Source organism: Plasmodium yoelii (assembly GCF_900002385.2).
Source record: "Plasmodium yoelii strain 17X genome assembly, chromosome: 14".
In the NCBI taxonomy this organism is placed as follows: domain Eukaryota; phylum Apicomplexa; class Aconoidasida; order Haemosporida; family Plasmodiidae; genus Plasmodium; species Plasmodium yoelii.
This window is the reverse complement of record NC_036186.2, coordinates 1,550,833-1,572,850: the sequence shown is the minus strand read 5'-3', so window position 1 is coordinate 1,572,850 and position 22,018 is coordinate 1,550,833. Positions and strand designations below refer to the sequence as shown.

The 22,018-nt window shown below is 21.0% G+C and overlaps 7 protein-coding genes across 7 annotated transcripts; 4 read left to right on the top strand and 3 right to left on the bottom strand.

Moving 5' to 3' along the window:
* Positions 1-1,317: 1,317 nt before the first annotated feature.
* PY17X_1440700 (DNA gyrase subunit A) lies at positions 1,318-5,067 on the top strand (the record flags this gene model as incomplete). The annotated part of the gene is made up of 1 exon (XM_723072.3): positions 1,318-5,067. The coding sequence occupies one exon, from the start codon at positions 1,318-1,320 to the stop codon at positions 5,065-5,067; it is 3,750 nt and encodes a 1,249-aa protein (XP_728165.3).
* A 1,178-nt stretch (positions 5,068-6,245) lies between these two features.
* Positions 6,246-7,619, bottom strand: PY17X_1440600 (nucleus export protein BRR6, putative; the record flags this gene model as incomplete). Its single annotated transcript, XM_726365.1, has 1 exon — positions 6,246-7,619. The coding sequence occupies one exon, from the start codon at positions 7,617-7,619 to the stop codon at positions 6,246-6,248; it is 1,374 nt and encodes a 457-aa protein (XP_731458.1).
* A 2,577-nt stretch (positions 7,620-10,196) lies between these two features.
* On the top strand, positions 10,197-12,211 carry PY17X_1440500 (cAMP-dependent protein kinase regulatory subunit, putative; the record flags this gene model as incomplete). The annotated part of the gene is made up of 3 exons (XM_022957597.1): positions 10,197-10,216; positions 10,735-11,012; positions 11,214-12,211. 3 exons carry the CDS (start codon positions 10,197-10,199, stop codon positions 12,209-12,211), a joined length of 1,296 nt encoding a protein of 431 aa, XP_022812961.1.
* Positions 12,212-13,934: 1,723 nt separating this feature from the next.
* On the top strand, positions 13,935-14,878 carry PY17X_1440400 (conserved Plasmodium protein, unknown function; the record flags this gene model as incomplete). Its single annotated transcript, XM_022957596.1, has 4 exons — positions 13,935-14,057; positions 14,210-14,258; positions 14,435-14,622; positions 14,837-14,878. 4 exons carry the CDS (start codon positions 13,935-13,937, stop codon positions 14,876-14,878), a joined length of 402 nt encoding a protein of 133 aa, XP_022812960.1.
* Positions 14,879-15,041: 163 nt separating this feature from the next.
* PY17X_1440300 (uncharacterized protein) lies at positions 15,042-16,872 on the bottom strand (the record flags this gene model as incomplete). The annotated part of the gene is made up of 2 exons (XM_726362.2): positions 15,042-15,114; positions 15,497-16,872. 2 exons carry the CDS (start codon positions 16,870-16,872, stop codon positions 15,042-15,044), a joined length of 1,449 nt encoding a protein of 482 aa, XP_731455.2.
* Positions 16,873-17,903: 1,031 nt separating this feature from the next.
* PY17X_1440200 (conserved Plasmodium protein, unknown function) lies at positions 17,904-19,586 on the top strand (the record flags this gene model as incomplete). Its single annotated transcript, XM_022957595.1, has 7 exons — positions 17,904-18,029; positions 18,191-18,256; positions 18,350-18,434; positions 18,648-18,850; positions 19,070-19,183; positions 19,261-19,311; positions 19,446-19,586. 7 exons carry the CDS (start codon positions 17,904-17,906, stop codon positions 19,584-19,586), a joined length of 786 nt encoding a protein of 261 aa, XP_022812959.1.
* Positions 19,587-20,485: 899 nt separating this feature from the next.
* Positions 20,486-21,040, bottom strand: PY17X_1440100 (glideosome-associated protein 45, putative; the record flags this gene model as incomplete). Its single annotated transcript, XM_726361.2, has 1 exon — positions 20,486-21,040. The coding sequence occupies one exon, from the start codon at positions 21,038-21,040 to the stop codon at positions 20,486-20,488; it is 555 nt and encodes a 184-aa protein (XP_731454.2).
* Positions 21,041-22,018: the final 978 nt, after the last annotated feature.

The following is a 22,018-nucleotide window of genomic DNA, read 5'->3' as shown; positions in this document are numbered from 1 at the left end:
TACAGAATTATCTAAATAATGTCGGTAATGTTTTAAAAATAAAAATTTGAATATTTATGAAAATATAAACAAATATATTATAAAGGAGATATTACTATTTACTCATTTGTTTCTTCGATGAATTATCCAAACATTTAATTTTGCTTAAAAAATTGTTATATATTAAAAACAAAAATTAAAGAATAATTAAATCAAACGTATAAATAAAGGAAAATTATTAGCATTCCCCTTTGTTATTTTTTTTATAATTTTTTTTTTTTTTTTTTTTTATATGATATTTTACCAATCATTTTCATGAATAAAAATCTAGTCATTAGTTAATAACCCATTAAACATCTTATATATTTTTTTTTTAATTTAAAAAAATTTAATAAAAATATCAGTAAAAATTTAATATCAATTAAGTATGTATATATTATATGCATGAAAATTAATATATAATATTATATAATTATACATATATAAATATAATTATACATATATATATTATTATATATTATAATAATAGCAATTCCTGTGTATAAGGAAAGGAACATATATACTTGATGGTTAATTGCACCAACATTGAAAATATATAAAGGCACAATTTTGTAATATCACGAAATGTTAAACAACAACAAAAAAAAAATAAAAAATAAACTAGAATAAATAAATTCATTAAAATGGAAAAATAAAAAAAAATGCAAAAATAAGAGAAAAAAAAAAAAAAAAAAAAAAGATAAATGAAAAATAAGATAATTGTTATGCGTGCTTATACACATATACCATTAATATCCCAGTACGAGACCCATATAAATATTTATTATTCTTTATTTCCATCTAATCTCATGATTTTATAAAATAGTGTAATTTTCTTCACTTTTTTATTGGACAATTTAAAATTAATTTAAAATTTTTATACAAATACATTCATATTTTTAGTGTTATATTTAATATGTATTTTTCCTAACCTTAATAAATGCCTTTGCTTATGAAGCAAAATATGTAACTTTTTTTTTTTTTCCATTTTTATTATTATTGGCTTTTTTTGTTTTTTTGTTTTTTTTGTTTTTTAAATCTTTCAACATTTTTTAAATATGTTTATCATGCAAAAAAAAATAAAAAAATATATATATAATAAAAGAATGTTATAAGAAAGAGGGAATTATAACAAATATGTGGAATATAAAAAAAAAAAAAATAAGACAAAGAGAATAATTTTTTTAATAAATATTCAAAAATTATTGTAAAAGACTAAGGTTATTTATGTGTTTAGCAAAATAATGAACCATATACGTATTATATGTAATATGTGTATATGCACATGCATATAATAATATGTCGTATAAATTTGTTTATTTTTTAGTTCTTAAATTATTATGTTTATTAATAATAAATTCAGATTATTTGTTTGTAAAAAATGAAAAAATTAGCATTGTGACTAACAGTTCTCCGCTTTTTATAAATAACCCAAATCCTTATAATAGGTCCTTAATACCACATCAAAAAATATACCCAAAAAAATATCAAAAAATATACCAAAATAAATACCAAAAAAAAACGGGTGTAAACTGTGTTCAAAATAATAGAGAGTTTGCTGGTATATGTCTAAATAAGAATAAAATAAAAAAAGAGAGAAATAATTTTATTCTATTTGGAAAAAAAAAAAATACTAAAAATGATGCGATAGAGGAAGGAAATGAGTTGAACAAGAATGAAAAAGATGTAAAAGATGAAAAAGATGTAAAAGATGAAAAAGATGAAAAAGATGTAAAAGATGAAAAAGATGAAAAAGATGAAAAGGATGAACAGGATGAACAGGATGAAAAGGCCAGAATAGGAAATACGACAGAATATTTCTTCGAAAACCCAAATAAAAAACTAATCAAAGGAGAATATTATGATGTTGAGATATGTGAATTATTATCTAAAAGTTTTTTATCATATGCAAATTTTTTAATTCTTAATAGATGTTTATGTGATTATCGTGATGGGTTAAAAACAGTGCAAAGAAGAATTATTTGGAGTATGTATGAAATAAATAAAGGATCTGATAGAAAAAGTTATAAAAAATGTGCAAGAATCGTAGGAGAAGTTATTGGTAAATATCACCCGCATGGTGATAAAAGTGTTTACGATGCATTAGTAAGATTAGCACAAAAACATCATAATAATAATGTGCTAATAAATGGATATGGTAATTTTGGGTCGGTTGAATATAATGCTGCTGCTATGCGATACACAGAAGCAAGAATATCTGATTTTTGTTATGATGTATTATTAGATGAAATAAATGATGAAAATGTAGATTATATAAAAAATTTTGATGGAAATGAAAAAGAACCTAAAGTATTATGTAGTAAGATTCCACTTTTATTAATTAATGGATGTTCAGGTATTGCTGTTAGTATATTAACAAATATTCCAAGTCATAATCTTGTTGATGTTATTAATGCATCTATAAATTTTTTGATAAATGAAAAAATAACAAATGATGAATTATTTAATTTAATTAAAGGTCCTGATTTTTCAACAGGAGGAATAATAATAACAAAAAAAGATGCACTACGAAATATTTATAATACTGGAAAAGGTAGTATAGTAATAAGAAGTAATGTATTTTATGAATATGTTCGTAATAATAAAACATATATTCATCATATAAATGAATTAAGCAATTTAGAAAATTTAGAATGTGATAATAAAAGTAGTAAAAAACTTATTATAAAAAATTTACCACCAAATGTTAAACCAAATGAATTAATTGAAAATATTGTTACTGTATTAAATGAAAGAAAAAATGAACATGATAATATTTTGTCTAAAATTAGAGATGAAAGTGAAAAAAATGAAATGAGAATTGTATTAGAATTAAGAAAACATAGTCAAATTGAACAAATACATAATTTTGTTTCTTTTCTATTCAAATATACATCAATGGAGATTAACTATCATTGTAATTTTGTGTGTATTGGTTATGAAAATAGTTATACTCAATTTTCTTTAAAACCATTTTTGCAGTTATGGTGTGAAAATCGAATAAAATTTATTAAAAAAAATTATAAAATTAAAAATAATAATTTACAAAAAGAACTTAATATTATAGATTTATATTTAACTATCCAAAAAAAAATTCTTGATATTATTTCATTTTTACATAAAAATCAAAATATTGAACAAATCCAAAATTATTTAAAATCTAATTTCAAATTAAATGAGGATCAAATTAAATATATATTATCTATGAAAATACAAAAATTAATAAATATCAAAAATATCAATTTTGATATTCAAAAAAATAATATTATTAAAAAAATTAAATCAAATCAATATATAATTGACAATGTTCAAGAAATTAAACAAATTATAATAAATGAATTAATACATATCAAAAATAAATATTCTCTCTCAAAAAAAATATTACCACAACCCCAACTTAAATATAAATATTCTTATATAAATGGAGATCTTAACTTGCTTAATACATCTCAAAAATATGACGAAGATAATACAAAAAATGGTGTGAACAAATTTAGTATTGCTCCAAACATGGGAGGAAAAGGAGGTGGCCAAACAGATGATACTACAAATGGGCAAAATAATAAGATACTAGAATCAGGTGAAAAGGGAAACAAAAATGAAGTAGAAAAGGGAAACAAAAATGAAGTAGAAAAGGGAAACAAAAATGAAGTAGAAAAGGGAAACAAAAATGAAGTAGAAAAGGGAAACAAAAATGAAGTAGAAAATGAAAATTACAGGAATACATATATTGATTCTTTAGACACAACATTTAAAGATATATATAACAATGATGATGTGCTAATTTTAATAACCTATGGGGGATATATAAAAAAAATAAAAATAAATGATAAACTGAAAAATAATGTAAATAATATCATGAAGCTTTCTAATGCTAAATATATTTTAAAAGAAATTGAAGAAACAAAAAATGTAAAAAAAACAAATAATGAAAAAAAAATAAATAATGAAAAAAAAACAAATAATGAAAAAAAAACAAATAATGAAAAAATGTTAGATGATATTGTTTCAGAAAATGATGAAGAAACATATAAAACTAACAAAAATAATTTAGACGATAATAATATTAATACATATAAAATAAAAAAAGGAATACTTTGTAAAAACAAAGATAAAATATTAGTTACAGATAATCTTAATAAAGGATATCTTTTAGATGTATCTGAAATACAAACCTCATCATATGATTCTAAAGGAATTCCAATAAGTCAATTAATAAAATGTTCAACAAATATAACAGGTTTAACTAAATATGAACAAGATAAAAAATATTTAATTGTTTGCAGTGAAAATGGAAAAATGAAAATAATAAATAATGATGTATTTTTAAAAAAAAAAAAAAAAGGAATCAAACTTTTTAAAAATAAAAAAAATATCTTTTTTAACTATTGTAATTCTAATGATAATTGTATAGTAGGAACAAAAAATGGATATATAATACAATTTCCTTTAAGCAGTTTAAAAATTTCCAAAAAAAATTCTCTAGGAAATAAATGCATAAATCTTAAAAAAGATGATAAAGTTATTGATTTAGTATCATATGAAAATAATTTAGAGAATCTTAAAAATATTAAAATTATTTTTCTTTCAAAAAATGGACATGGGAAAATGATTGGACTGGATGAAATCAAAGTTCAAAAAAAAAGAGGAAAAGGGTTTAAAATTATGAAATTTAAAAAAGGCAAAAAAAAAAAAAATAATAATTTACCAAACAAAGATAATAAATTAAATGATATAAAAAAAGATATATCTGATAAAATACAAAATCAAAATAAACAAAATGAATTACAACTACCAGAACAACAAGAATATGTAGATGAAAAAAAAAATAATATAATTACTAATTATGATCCCGATGAATTATTAGGATTTAAATTATATGATACAAGAACAAAAAAAGAAAACGATTTACTTATTATGATTAGTGACCATGCTGTACTTATAAGAAAAAATATATCTTTATTAAAACAAAAAAATAGAAAACATTCATCTCAAATTTATGCTAAATTGAGTAAAATGAATAAACTTATGTATTTTGATATTTTATAAGTTACAGCTAAATATTGTGTGTAAAAAAAAATGTACTTTAAACACTATATTATATAGTTTTCTTTAATTTTTTTTTTTTTTTTTTTTGTATATGCATTTGTTTTAATACATATTTTAAGAAATTTTTTTTTATCATCTTCATATATACACATATGAATATCTTTTCAACAAACTATAGTTTATATAACTTTGTTTTATAAAAAGTTTTATTTTATTTTAAAACTCTAAAATCAATTTTTTGTTAATATATCACCGACCTCATAACACATTTAATAAAACATATCAAGGGTAACCTAATAAAGCAACTTAGTCTTATTTTATAAATATTTTATGGATAAAAAATGAAAACATATCGGAACTATGAACTTTATATATACTGATATAAATTGCGTGAATATCGAGATAAAGTTTGTCCACATATTTTTCAATATCATCATTTAGTTAATTTGTTATTATTTTTTTTAATTCTACATTTTAGCATGTTTAATAAGCTTATAAAATGTTGTGGGAAAAAATGCACACACAAATCAAGTAATTCATGTTTATTTTATAGAAATAAGAAAATTAACAAAATAATAAAAGAATAAAGAATAAATAATAAAAGAATAAAGAATAAAAAATAAAAAAATAAAAAATAAAAAAATAAAAAAATAACTGACGAAATAACCAGAAAAACAACTGAATAAATAAAAGATGGAAAGACAAAAAAGTTATCATAATAATGGTATGAAGAGTAATTCATAATATACTGAAAGATAAAATGACATTGAAAAAATTCATATATATAATAATATATATATACATTTTTTTTAACTCAAAAAAATATACCAAAAAATCAGTGAAAAATAAAACTAATATAAACATGTATGCATACAAAATACACACACAATAGACATATGAAAATATTATGCATGTAATTAAATGCATAGCGTTTTGTGTGTATTGTCAAATTTGATTAGACTAGTATTATATATGGATAAGATATAAACTAAACACCCAATTTTTTAGTGAGATTTCCTCGTTTTAAACAAACTAAAATTATAATGTGCGTATCCATGTACGCACACATATAGTGTGCATTTATTTATTCATTAAATTTTTAATTCATTTTAAAAAATAAAATAAAAAATAACAGATTTTTTTTTTTTTTTTTTTTTTTTTTGAAATAGAAAAATAATTTACTTAAAATCTCTGGTTAAATATTTCAAAAACCCAACTTTTTTGGAATCTTTGTTCCCATCTTTTTGATTTTGATTATAATTTTCTGAATTTTCTTTATTTCTTGAAACTGAATTATTTGAATCATTATGACCATTATTATGTTGTTGATATGAACTAGAATAATTGTAAGGACTTCTATTAAAATTATTATCTTGAAAATATTTATTGTGAAGATATGAAGTGTTCATTAGTGTAAAATCTGGATTATATGGATTATTATAATTCAATGGTGGTGACATATAGGGATAAAAATTAAAATAAGGAGAATATGGTGGAATACCATGAGATGGATTCATAATAGGGTTATATAAATTATAATCATTATTATTAGTTTTATTAGCTCCACCTATTGATAATGCATAATTACTTCCAATAAAAATAAGAAGGAATATAAAAGCGATAACACATATACTTTTCCATTCAAATTGAACTATAAATGCATTCATAATTTGTCCTAACATTTGAGCTGATAAAAAAGATATATCTTGATATAATTTATGATCTGTGTTCATACATTTTAACCATTCTTCACATTTTTCATTTAATAATGGTAAATTTACAGTTCCACATTTATGAGCATAATATTGTTTTTTGCATGTATTTGATTCTTCTTTTACATTTTGAACTTGAATAGCAACTTTTTTATTTATATCTTCTCTTATTGATATAAATATAAAATAAATAAGTGTGACTATTAATGATGTAATTATAATATTAAATATAACTCTTAACCATCTTTGTATAATATCAGGAGAATATACAAAAAAATATCTCATTTTTTCACTTCGAATTTCTTTTGCATTTCTTGAATAATCCATATATCTATTATTATTATTATCATATAAAACTAAATGTTGAGAATTATCATGCATAAATGAATTATTTTCAAAATCGCGAATATAAGATAATTCGGATACATTTGTATTTTGATCTATACCCCGATTCCATAAAAATTTTTTTTTTAATTTTTTATTGCTTCGTCCACTACCCAATATTAAATGAGTACTACAATATGGATCTTTTCCTATAAACCCTTTTTTACGTTTCATTAAATGCATATGTTTTATACTTCCATTACTACTCTTATAATGATAATTATTAGCTGTTTGATGGCTAGTTGGATTTTTTTTTTCTTTTTTTACAAGTGCATGACAATTTTTGTCTGTATATTTATATGACTCTGTATTGGGGCCACCAATAAGAAAATTCTGGTAACTACTTAAATCGTTTGAATTATTTTCCAAATTTATTGTATCATTTTCTTCACTTCCGGAATAATTCTTTGTATCATCCATGGGTATTATTCGCATTCTATTCTCATTTATGGTCATTTTGTTTTACTTTAAACTATATATATATATATATTTTTTTTTTTTTTTTAAATATTATTTTCTCTTTTTCCCACTTTTCACTCATCCTACAATTATCATTTAATAGTAAAACAATAAAACAAAAAGGAAATGTAGAAAACTATGTAATTATATAAATAAATAACATGTATTTAAGGAAATTTTTTTAAAATAAAATTTCGTAATAACTCATCCCTCATTTCGTAACATATTATTATTTACATATTTATTATTTATTTGTTCATATGTATATATTTAACACATATTTTTTTGTTCATACAATCTTCTCATTATATTTTACTTATTAGAATGTTAAAACAATTTGGTTTTATTTTCGTACTCTTTATGAGCAGTAATTAAAAAAAAAAAAAAAAAAATGTAAAAGTAAAAAAAATGAATACGCAATTTAAAAAGATATATATATTTATATGCATAATATATATATTTTGGTAATCTTTATTTTACATATCGAAAGTTTACTAACATTATTTCCTCACAGACATTTTTATGAAAAAATTATAATTCAAAATTTTAACAAATTTACATTTATGGTGCTTAAATAAATAGAACAATTATTCTTTATTAAAATATTAATTATTTTTTTTTAGTTAATTAAATTATTAATGATAAATTGATGGCTCACTGAAATATTTTCCTCGTATTTATCAGATTGGCCTATTTACCTGCTATATATAAATATATGAATATATTTTCCTTTTTTCCTTGTATATATAAATATATGTTTTTTTCCTAATTAATATATTTTTATTTCATAATACTATATATGTAAATTTTTAATTATTTTATATTTTTACTAAAAGGCTAAAACATAATTCCCCTGTTTAATTACAACTAAAAGAAATATAGAAAATTTAAAACAAGAATAATTATGTAATGTGAATAAATGTTGGCTCACATAATAGTTCAAAATTTTTTTTTTTTTTTTTTTTTTTAAGCATTTACTGTTTTTATTTCAGGTAGCATTCTTTTCAAATTAAATAACGTATATACAAATATACTAGAATAACTTTATATAATTTTCCCAATTATATATTAGCTACATATTTTATATTTTAATTAAAATAGTATATTATTTTAAATAGTTGTGGCAATCAAAAAAATTGAAAGGTCTAAAATGTTCACAAATTAATAATAACATCATTTCACTATTTTTTTTAATATTCTTTAAAAACAGAAAGAGTACATAATTTTTCCTAATTATCACACATTTTATTTCATATGGTTTATTTTATTTTTATCTTCACTTATTGGTTAGCCATGTTAAAATATTAATTATTTGTTTTTTCACATATATAATTTTTATAAGGTAATAAATTTGTAAAAAAATGTAAAAGTGAGAAAGATTAATTATTTCCGTATGTCTATGGTTCAAAATGTTTAAAACAGTATTAATATGCTTAAGCATTATGACTTATTTTTAAAAAGTAAAATATATATACTCACATTTGCGTATGCAATATATGTGCTTGTGTTTATTTTTGTTTTTATGTTTTTTTAAGCCCTAAATAATAATTGTCTCGTATGAGGATATTATGTATATTCTCATAATTTGTATATATTTTTAACCAAATATTCAAAAAACTGTTTAAAAGTATAAAACGTGAAATTATATTCCTCACTAACAAATATTAGCCGCATTATTAAGTCATGCAGCTTTTCAAGTATTATTTTTTTTTCTTAATAATTTTTGTAACGTTATATAACATACCACGCAGCAAACTATTAAAGCATAAAAAAAGAAAAGCATAAAAATAGAAAAAAAGAAAAAAAGAAAAAAAGAAAATAATAAAATTTAGTATATATATATAATGACCAATATTTTTGAGAAAAGCCATATGTCTCGTACTATATGTTTTGCCCTTTAAAAATAAGCTTGGCAAAATATTATATGCGATTGCACTTACAATAAGTTAATTTACAGAGCATATGTATATACTACATGTAATATAACAAAACGTATATAGAAATAATTATTTCTACAAGCATATTTACATATTTACATATTTATTTATTTATTTATTTATATTTATTTATTTTATTATTTTGTTCCTTTCTGTCTATGCCTGAACAAAATTAATTTAAATATATATATATATTTATTTATTGTTTTTCCTCCTTTTTTATTTTTTCGTAACAATTAACTTTATATAGTTTTCGCATATATAATATATATATTATTTTCATGGTATTTTACATTCTTTGGATTGTTTTGTATTAATTAGTATGTAATATATACACACGTATCGAATATTACACTTTTTTAATTCGTCATTTAGTTAAACCTTTATTTCTTCAAAATTACATAAAAAGAAATGAAAAAGGGAAATAAGCAAATAAAAGAATAACCAAAAACAAAATACACAATATATAGGTGTGCATGTATACATATTAATTTTATATAATTTTTATGCAACTTTTCAAACAATCTGAATTAAATAGTTATGACCAAAACAAAATTTTAGTCAAATTATACAAAATAAATATATAACTTTATCGTATTCTTAAAATATCTTCCCCATATTTTTGAGAAATAATAAAATGGGCAATGTGTGCACATGGTAAGATTCACAAAAAAATATATCGTATATATTTTTACACATATAATGAAAAATGAATACAAAAAATTAAAGCAACTTATTCTTGGCATAATTAAAATAATGATAAAGAAAATGAAAATAAATTTTCTAAAATAATACCATATCAATAACCAGATTATTCGATTTAAATTTCCAAACATATTGCTATTAGAACCTTAAACCATATATTAATAATATTGACAATACATAAGCAAACCAATATTTATATTAACAATACATAAATAAATAAGCAGTAATAATAAAATAAGCTAGCGAAAAAAAGTAGCTTTAACTTTATAGCAATAATAATATAAAGTAAATAAGTGTTTGCACTAAACATAAAGAATATAATATAACGAATAATATTTGTATTCTGTTAATTTATCTTTAACTTTTACTCAAAAATTCAACCATATATATATGATTGTGCTTGTGTTTGTATGCTTATATAATAGTGATTAAAAAAATAATACTTTTATGCTTTTTATTTTTCTTTAAAGGCGAGAAGGGAAAGGAGAATCAGAAGATAAAAATCTAAAAATGGCAGACAACGATATACAAACACAATTTCAAGAATATTCAAACAAAATTAGAAATAATAGTAAAAACCATGATAATACAGATAGCTCTAAGGAAAGTAAACATGGGAATAAAGACACCTTATCAAATGGGTTATCATTAAATAAAAGAGAAGATGGAAATGATGTATTGTCAAACAAAGATAAGTCAGCGAATGCTAATAAAGATGTTCCCCTAATAAATAAAAACAATTTAATAAGTAAGTATTTTTAAATAAACCGTATATATTCATTTCTTTTCGTTACCCATTTATACATAAATACATACATACGTGCATACATACATACGTGCATACATACATACGTGCATACATACATACGTGCATACATACGTACGTACATACATACATTTTCTTCTTTTTTTTCATCCTTTTTTTCTTCTTTTTTTGACTCAAACATAGTCGAGGAGTGCTCAAGTGATGACGACGAAACAGACTGTCTTAGTGAAACAAACAAAAAAGATATGGATTCAAACCCTTTGGATATTGAACATATAGAAGTGAGACAATCAAAAAGAATGTCAGTTAGTGCTGAAGCATATGGAGAATGGAATAAAAAGAAAGAAAATTTTGTAGCTAAAGTTCATAAAAAAGATAATAAAGAAAAGAAAAAAATTCGTGAAGCATTAAATGAATCATTTCTATTTAATCATTTAAATAATTCAGAAATGGAAACAATTATCGATGCATTTTTTGATGAACATGTAGAAAAAGGTGTTAATATAATAAATGAAGGAGATGAAGGAGACTTATTATATGTAATAGATGAAGGAGAAATTGAAATATATAAAACAAAAGACAATAAAAAAGAAGTATTAACAACATTAAAATCAAAGGATGTATTTGGAGAGCTAGCTTTATTATATAATTCAAAAAGAGCAGCAACAGCTAAAGCTTTAACTAAATGTCATTTATGGGCATTAGATAGAGAATCATTTACATATATAATAAAAGATAATATAGCAAAAAAAAGACAAATGTATGAAGATATATTAAAACAGGTAACTGTATTAAAGGATATGGATCCATATGAAAGATCTAAAGTTGCTGATTGTTTAAAATCAAAAACATTTAATACTGGTGATATTATAATAAATGAAGGTGAACAAGGAGATACATTTTATATTTTAATTGATGGAAAAGCTACTGCTTTAAAAAATGGTCAGGTTATTAAAACATATACAAAAGGCGATTATTTTGGTGAGTTAGCTCTTTTAAGAAATCAGCCAAGAGCTGCTACTGTAAAAGCAGAAAGTACATGTCAAGTAGTACATTTAGAACGAAAAGGTTTTAAAAGATTGTTAGGTCCAATAGAAAAAATTTTAATTAGAAATGTTGAAAATTATAAAAAAGTTTTAAAAGAATTAGGAATAGATTCATCTTGCATTGAAGAAAACTAACTCATCATTTTTGATAACCCACAAAATTATAAACCCCAAAAAAATCCGTATGGAAATTTATATCTTTATCTGTTTGCTTACCGAAATTACCAAGACGCGTCTTTCGCTTATATCCAGCAAAACATACAATAATCAAAATGGTCAAATAATCAAAATGGTCAGATAATCAAAATGGTCAAATAATCAAAATGGTCAGATAATCAAAATGGTCAGATAATCAAAATGGTCAGATAATCAAAATGGTCAGATAATCAAAATGGTCAGATAATCAAAATAATCAAAATCGTGAAGAACAAATGCGCTGAGGATGGTTTTTCTTGGCCTTTCATAAAACTCTACTATATTATATAAATAATATTTTAGTGCATGCTTATATCCATACACATATATGCAGAATATATGTGCACACTCGCTTGTATAAAGCACCTTTTTTCTTACCAAATTAGTATTTTTTCGTTAATTTTTTTAACTATACATCTAAGTACTATGTGCGTGGAATGCATATATATATTATTTTCAGCAAATAAGAGAAATACATAAACATGCATTATATATATTTACTTTTTAGTAAGGAAATACAATGACAACTTTTTCTATTATAATATGTGCTATTTAAAAAAAATATATATTATATATATGTTTAGTAATTCATCTTTGTTTCTCTATCCTACTCTGTTTTATGTTAAAACTTTTATTTTTATTATTTTTTTAATTTTGTTACTTGGTAAAGCATGCACATAACAATGTCTTACAACAAATAGTTGACTTCTCATTTTATATACTACATTTATAAATAGCATTATTCTTATCATAATGATGAGAAAATATAATGTAATGCGAATATAACAAATATAATCTATATTGAAAATAACAAAATAATATTTTAAAACACTCAAAGAAATGATGAAAGGGGGAAATATATATAGTTATTATTTTTTTTCCAAAATTTTATGCACACATAAAATCACTACGTATATTTATATTTGCGTATTTTATTTATTTATTGCTTGGAAGGATAAGAATTGTCTTCCCTATTTTTTTATGTCAAAATTTACAAATTGTTAACATACACAAATTGCGAAAAATGAAAAAAAACATTTTTAGCATACAGAACATTTCCCAATTTAATAGGTGTGCAAATTTTATAATTTATAAAATGAGAAAATATGTAAAAGAAACAAATAAAAATCACCATAAGGTTGTTAATGAATTTTATATTTTGGCCTTATAATTATCAAAACATTAGTAAAAAAATAAATATCCAATATAGTAACAATAATGCAACAGTAAAAAAAAAAAACGAAATAGTAAAACAATGCAATTATATACTAATGTAAAAATGCATAAGATACACCCCCTAATGTGTGGCGAAATATTTATATTAAAACATATTCAAAGATATATATAATTTATATATATTAAAAAAATATACATAACATTTCATGCATATATAATACATATATGTCTTATATTTTTACACCTTATACAACTTTTCAATGCTGTTTTTTGAACATTAATATGTCAACAAATACGTATATTTCAATAATTCGTACTTTATAATTTTTTATTTTATATTTTTTTTCATATATAAATAAATACTTAATTGATTACCATAAAAAAGGTAAAATATTTTTGTACAAGTTAATTTTTTTTTTTAATATTATGCATATATATAATTATAAAGAGAAAAGGCAAAGTTTAAATAAAGTTCAATCAAGTTAAAATGGTGACTTTAGCAACAAAAATATTATATTTCACATATGGAAGATATTTAGGAAATTTTATGTTTGATACATTTTTATTCTTTTCGAACTATCTAAATTTAGTGTGTTTTGTTTTAAAAAAGGTAAATGATATATAGAATAAAAATTAAAACCCATAAAATTGAAAATTTACAAAACAATATTTTCCATATATTATAGTGTGTATTATATATATTCTCAAATTTTATTTGCCTTGAACATTGGTTGTGTCGATATTTTATTTTGCAATTTTCAGATATCTAACATATTTGATGTTACAAATTATAGAGATTTATGCAACAAAAGTAAAAAAAAAAAAAAAAAAAAAAAATCATTTTTTATTTCACCGAATAAGCTTATATATTGAGTTGTCGACATTTTTGTACTGACCTATAAGAATGTGTAAATGTCTATATGTATGTATAAGAAGGAAAAAGAACAAAATATATATTTTTTTAATATAACTTTTAATTATATTCAGGCATACACAGCATTAAGCCACCAAATTTTAAAGGAATAATAAAAGAAAATAAAAATATGCATTTTTTCAATGTTGCAAATGTAAACGATTTAGAATTTTATAACAGTTCAATACTCGAAACAGAAACAGAGATAAACGAAAAAGCACCAACGGAATTTGACGATTTTGGTGATGACGAATACAATTTTGTAAGCAATTCATAAAGAAAATACGTGATAAAATAAATGCCAATTTTTATAAAATTATCAATATGCCAAAGGAAATAATCACAAAAAATATATATATGTAAAAGTTTTGTGATAACATAAATAATGCATTTAATATAGAGTATTTTGTGAAAATTCATCTACATGTCAATAAAAATATCTTTTTTTTTATTTTCCTTTTTTTGAACAATCTTAGGACTTTCTCGATTTAGTTCATAATAATAATCTTGATGAATAATTACTTTCTTATTCGGAATTTTTTTTATTCAATTTTTTACGGTATTTATATTCAAGACTTGCGCTATAATTCATTTAAAAATTTGCACACACAAAAAAAAAAAAAATCAAGAGCATGTATATACGCATATATACATCCATATAAATATATTTTCTACTATTTATTATTGTGCCTTTTCAATTAATCGTAAGGTTTGTTGTATCATTTCTATTTGTTCCCTATGCCATGGGTAATACCTAACAAATTAATATAATATATATTCATTAAAAATTTATCAAGATTATATGTGAAAAATTAAAAAACATGATAAAAAAAAATATTGCATGCTTTTTATTTTAAGGATATGGATATATGATTTTTAAACAAAATTATGCACATTTTAAAATATAATTTTAATATGAAGAAATAGAGATATTAATAAAGTATGTAATTATTATACAAATAAGCACATATGAATTTATAAAAAAAAGGAAACAATTGAAATAAAACATAATATTGTAGAGATAGTATATGATCACAAATTGTTTGTAGAAAAAAAGACACACATATATTGTATACATATACATTTAATGAAGCTTTTTTGGGTTTTTATTTTGCTTCCTAATTTATGTTACATACTTGTTTATGTCATTTTGATTATTTTGCTGGAGTAATAATAAGAGAGATTTAATTAATATAACATTATTATCAAAATAATTTTGAAAAATCTTTTTATTTTTCGAATATTTGGTTAAGTTTTGTTGTAATATATTTATATATTTTATTATTTCATTAGTTTTTCCTTTTAAATTTGAAATATTTTTTTTTAAGTATAATATAAAATTATTTATTTTGTTTTTAATATGATTAAACAATATTTCATTCATATATTTATCTTCATATATATATATTATATTCACCATTGCTTTATATAATAAAAATAAATAAAATGGTTTTAATTCTTCTTTTATGAAATTTTTAAACTCATTTTTATTTATCAAATTATTTAATGCATGATAACACATTTTTAAATAGTTTGAAAAATTATTATTTATTGTTAATATTTTTTCATCCTCTAAATGTATATTAAATAAATAATTGCTAGTCGAATACAAAAGTAATATAAAATTATAATTTTTTATATCCATAATCCATATCTTTTGTTCTGTATTCTTTTTTTCAATTTTATTCTCCTCTTGTTCATTTGTAACATTTCCAACATTTCCAACATTTCCAACATTTCCAATATTAGTACACACATATTGACTATCCATTACAGTACATTCATTTTTATTGGGGATAGATTCATTTTTTATATGAGCATATGTATCATTATAATTTTGTTCATCATCTTTGTTTTTTAATTTTATAAAATCACTATTAGATTCGTGTGTCAATTTTTCTATATGATCAAATACATGGTTTATTTCCAAATAACTAATAACATGATTTAATATTTCCTTCTCTATATTATATATATGAACATTTTTTATATTTGAATAAAAATTAATATTATATACTAAACTAATTAAAGAAGATATAGATATATCCTTTATGTCTTTTTGTAATTTTAAACATAATTTATTATAAAATATATGATCATTAATATTTGCTTTTAAATATGCAATAATTATTTTACTTATTCCATTACTATTTATATTATCTAATTTTTCTATTATTAAAGGCTTAATATTAATTAAAAGATTTTTCCCCAAATATAAACGGCTCAGAATGTTAATTATATTCAATATTTCTTTCACACTAAATTTATTTATATTTTGTATTATATCATTACTTAAACATTTCCATTTTATTTTATTAAAATTTTTTGATTTATATGTTTCATTAATACATTTTACTATTAACTGTGTAGAAGAATTTATATTATTGTTAATACTTGAAAATTTTATTTGGGGTTTAACAAAATGGGAATATATATTCCTGTTTATTTCTTCAAATCTTTTGTCTTTCAAAAACATACAACATTTTATATTTCTCTTAATTATAAGATACATTGAACATTAAATTTATAAAAAAAAAAAAAATAGTCATATTTTTTTCAAAACATCGCTAGCTTTTTTTCAATCCTTATCAAAAAAATTGTAAACATTTTTGAAAATTTTCCCAACTACGAAAAGTGTACAAAATGGAGAAAAAAAAAAAAAAAATAAATAAATAAAATTAAAAATAAAATTAAAAATAAAAATAAAACAAAATAAAGATTATTAAAAATTGATAAATACAAAATATAAATAAATGAATAAATATGTTAATTCTTTGTTTTTTTATCAAATAGCGGTAAAACGGATATTTTTAAAAACATTTTAATAATTTGTAAAAGTAAGCTATCCTCCTATATGTTTATATTCTACCCATTTAAAATATGCATGTATAGAAAAAATATAATTCACACAAAATACAACGGTGCACGAAAACCTGTGTAGTTTATATATTCTACATACAAAAAAAAATACTTATTTAGTAACACTACTATTTTAAAGAGATCCTCAAACAAATAACAGCTTATCTTGATGTTATTATTTTTTCCTATACTGCATAAAAGCATAATAATATGCATGTATGTATGTACACGTCCTTTTTTCTAATAGAGCTAAAATAATGTAATAATAGAACAATTGTATTGCCATTACATATATAATCAATTATGTATATCTTAAATATGGGGGTGTATATACACCATCATCGTTTGGTAAAATTAATAGGCTGTTCTATCTATTGTAAGTGAGTAATAATTACTATAATTTAAAATCTCTAAAAATGAGCAACATGGAGAAAAAATAAACAAATATATAGAATAAGCATGTGATTGTGTAATATCTCTCTGTATATATATATATATATATTTTTTTTTTGTCTGAATGTAAAAAGGTTTTCAAAAAATTTTTATTCCCAATTTTTTATATATACATATAAATGTGCACCACATAAAAAATTATATGTATGTTTTGTCTAATATAAATAATTGTTTAGTGATAGTTATATATAAAAAATAAAATTATTTTTAATTTATTCTCTTTTTTTTAAAATGGATGATGGGGTACAAAAATTATTAAATCAAATAGGTGACATGGAATCTAAGAATCGCCTAATTCATATCCAAATTGAGGAATTGAAAACAACTGAAAAGGAGTTGCAAAAAAATGAAAAGGAAGTAATAAGTTCATAAAAGGTGTATATTTACATGTTATATAAAGAATAAAAATAAAAATGATCTCTTCTTTCAAATTAATTATTATCATCCTTTATATTTTTTTTTTCTTTCTTTTTCAATAAACTATAACTTTATATATTACCTATAATTTTGTTGAATAGTTAATATTAGAAATTGAAAATGTGTGTAAGCAAATAAAATCCATGGAAAAGGAAGAAATCGAATTGGTAGGTTAACAGATTTGAAAATATATACTTACAATTACCAAAATAAAAATATCATCATATATGAACCATTTATTTATATTAAAAAAATTCCAGAATAATGATATATCAAGAGTTAATTTAATATGTAAAAATGTCGAAGCAACATTACATAATGAATTTGTAAAAGTTGAAATAGCAGGTTAGTTTATTTATTTATCAATCTATTCAATAAAATGTAGAAATGTCTTTTATATATGTTAATACTATATTCATATAAATAAATTAAACGAATACAAAAATGAAATTATTATATGATATATACCACATATTATTTACATAGTTGGATATAAAAAAAAAAAAAAAAAAGTAAATTCATATATTCATGTGTAAAAAATGTTTTATTTATAAACAGCTCAAAAAATAAACCAAGTAGAACATTATGAAGAAAAAGATACAAGTGTCAACAGAGATTTAATTAAATGTGATGATAAGATCAAAAATTATTTGACTAAAATGAAGGATTCTAATAATGATTATGCAGTATTAAAGAAAATAAAAGACAATAATTTTTTACTAAGTCATGTATCAATAGATGATCTTTATGAAATTTATGAGGTTATTAAAAATTTTTACAATTTTAAACATATACATCTTTTAATATGTGAACGTTTTAAGTTAATGTACACTGAATAACAAATAGTGATGATATTATTTTTCTTTTCTGGAAATTGTGATTGTTGAATTTATTACAGTTTTTGCATATTCAAAAAAATTATAAAAAATTTTATAATTACATTGATAATAATAAGTCCAAATTATTCAACCCCTATATAGGATACCAAGGAGAAATATCAAGACAATTCCTTCAAAAACCAATGCAATAAAATTGCTATTGTTGATTACAAAACACATTCATACTTTTGCAATCCTTTGCATATTCTACACATGGTTAGAAAATAACTAATAAATTTTATTAGTTGATAAAAAATTGAAAAAAATAATTATCCTCGTTTTTTTTTTTATAGACGAATCTTCTGATGGAAAAACTACGAAATAACAAGGATTCACATTTTAATGTATAGAAACGAAAAAAATAAAATTATATATATAACAAACAAAACAATATGAGATAAAAGAAACGTATATATTAAGAGCGTATTAGTTTATATGTAGAAATACAAACGATTTTTATTTTATGAACTATTTTCAGTTCTCAAGTATTGCTAATTATTATGGGTTGGATAAAGAAAAGCATAACAAGCAGATAGAAAATTTTGGATTGTCTGAATTAAATAAGATAATGATAAATCATTATAAATCAAAAAAAATAACCGTTAATAGTAGCATTTAACATTTCACGAAAAATATATATATTCCCCATTAATTTAAAAAAAATAATAATTAATTAATAAATTAAATCATTTTCATATGTGCATGTATATTATACACATAGGCATTTTTTATTTTATCTCATTTTGGTGGTCATATTTTAAATAATTCCATATTAAAATGGAATTCATCTATTTGTATGTTTATGTTATTACATGTGCTTAAAATATATTGAATATAATTGTAATAAAAGTTATGCATAAACAATATCATTTCTTTAAACTATTTGTATTTGTCTACAAATCATTCAAATTGTTTTTGCTTATAAAAAGTAAAATTATTAAAATGTTCACATTATATATACCTCCTTTAACCATATGAACAAGCATTTCTTATTAACACAAAATGTGTCAGAGAACATTCTATATAAACAAATAAAAATAATCAAAAATATTACCCTATTTCTCCCATCATATTGTGATTATCTTTAATTTTAATTATAGTATGTAATTACTTATATTATGTAAAAATAGGAGCAAAATATATTTTTATTATAGTACACAATTTTTTCTAACCCAAATAAATATCTAATTAAGTATAAAATAAGCACGTAGTTTTTTTATTACTATTTATTCTTATTATGTATAAAGATAACGAAGCAATGGAAAAATAATTTATTACAAAAATGTAAATATTATTTCACATTGAATTAATAAATGTGTGCGGGTAATGAAAACAATTAAAGACATGCAAATAAAATTATATATATATGATTGTATAATGTAACGAAAACAGAAGTTATTTTAACTTTTTTATAAATCTTTAAAAAAAAAAAAAAAAAAAAAAGAATATTGATTAGAATAAAGTTAAATGTTTATGCCAAAATGAAACTTCTTACAAATATATACAAAGGTACATATATTAAGCCAATAATGGGGTATCGGATAAATCAATCTTTCTACATATTTTGCAAGCATTTTCGTCATGACGATCTCCAAGATCACATCCACATCGTCTTGAAAATATCTTGGCAGTCTCATCCATTTTATCCATATCACATGGAGTGGTAGATTTATATGTATTATATATACTTTCTTCATGAGCGGGTTCAGTTAATTTTGTTATTTGTTGAACAATTCCAGTAGCATCGGTAGATAAGGTTATTTGTGATCCTGTTTCCAATTTATCACTATCATTTTCATATTTATGGGATTCTGAATATATATCAGAATTTGATTTGTCTAAATCATCTAAATTTCTATCAAAAGATTTATTGTCATTTATATCCAAATCTAAATTATCATCTTCGACGGGTTCATCATATTCGTTTTCAATTGGATCTTCAGGAATATCAATATCTATAGCTTGTGGGGTTTCCTCATTTTTATCACCTTCAAAATTTTCCTTTTCGGTTAATTCATTCATGTCCCTACGTTTGGGGGCCTTTGCTTTATTTTTTGAACATCTGCTTCCCATTTTATAATTTTTTTATTGTAAGTAAATTAATAATTATATTAATAAGCAAATCGGTGTAATGTCTTATTACCCCAGTAATAATAATGAAAACTTATTCAAAAAAAATAAATCGTATAAAAATTGAGAAATGCGAAAAATGTACTAATTAACGAAGATGTGCAAAATATGTATAGACGGAAATATATGGAATGTGCGATATGCAGGAAATATAATATATAATTTTTCCCTTAACATTCCATATATATAATATATATTGTTTTAATTTTTGTAAACACTTAAATTTGCCTCATTAATAAACATGTATAATTATGTATACATCTTTTGGCATGATAAAATAAACTTGTTTAATATTTTTTAATTTTCGAGTTTAACTTTTTCTCAGTAAAGAAAAAAACAAAACAAAATATATTTAATAATTACAAACTATTAAACAATTAACAAATTTTTCGTTTTTTCCATCAAATTTAAAGAATTATAATACAACGAAATAAATTCTCTTTGTGGAAATTAAACACAATTTAATTAGTACATTTAGGACTAAAAAGAAAAACGAAAAAAAATTAATTTACAATAACTTTTAAATAATAAAAGTGTAAAAAAAAAAAATGATAATAAATAAGGTTATAAAATCAAAATTGGTAAAATTTGTAATACCTTAAGAAATAAATATATATTTAAAAAAACATATAATATAAAATAGTATTGTTAGCTATATAAGATATTCCTATTTTTTTTTTTTTTGTGTGTGTGTGTGTGTAAGTTTTTTGGGGTGCACTTTATTGCATATACACATTAATATAAAATTTGTTTTATCCTTTTCCCCCAATAAAATAAAATAAAACTATTACATATAAGATTTAAGCCGTCATAGAAAAAAAAAAACAGCTAAGCATGGATTAAAATTTAAATTGAAAATTCAACGAAAACAAAAGAAAGCATTCTAACACTTAAATGCTAAATATGAACAATTTTATAAAC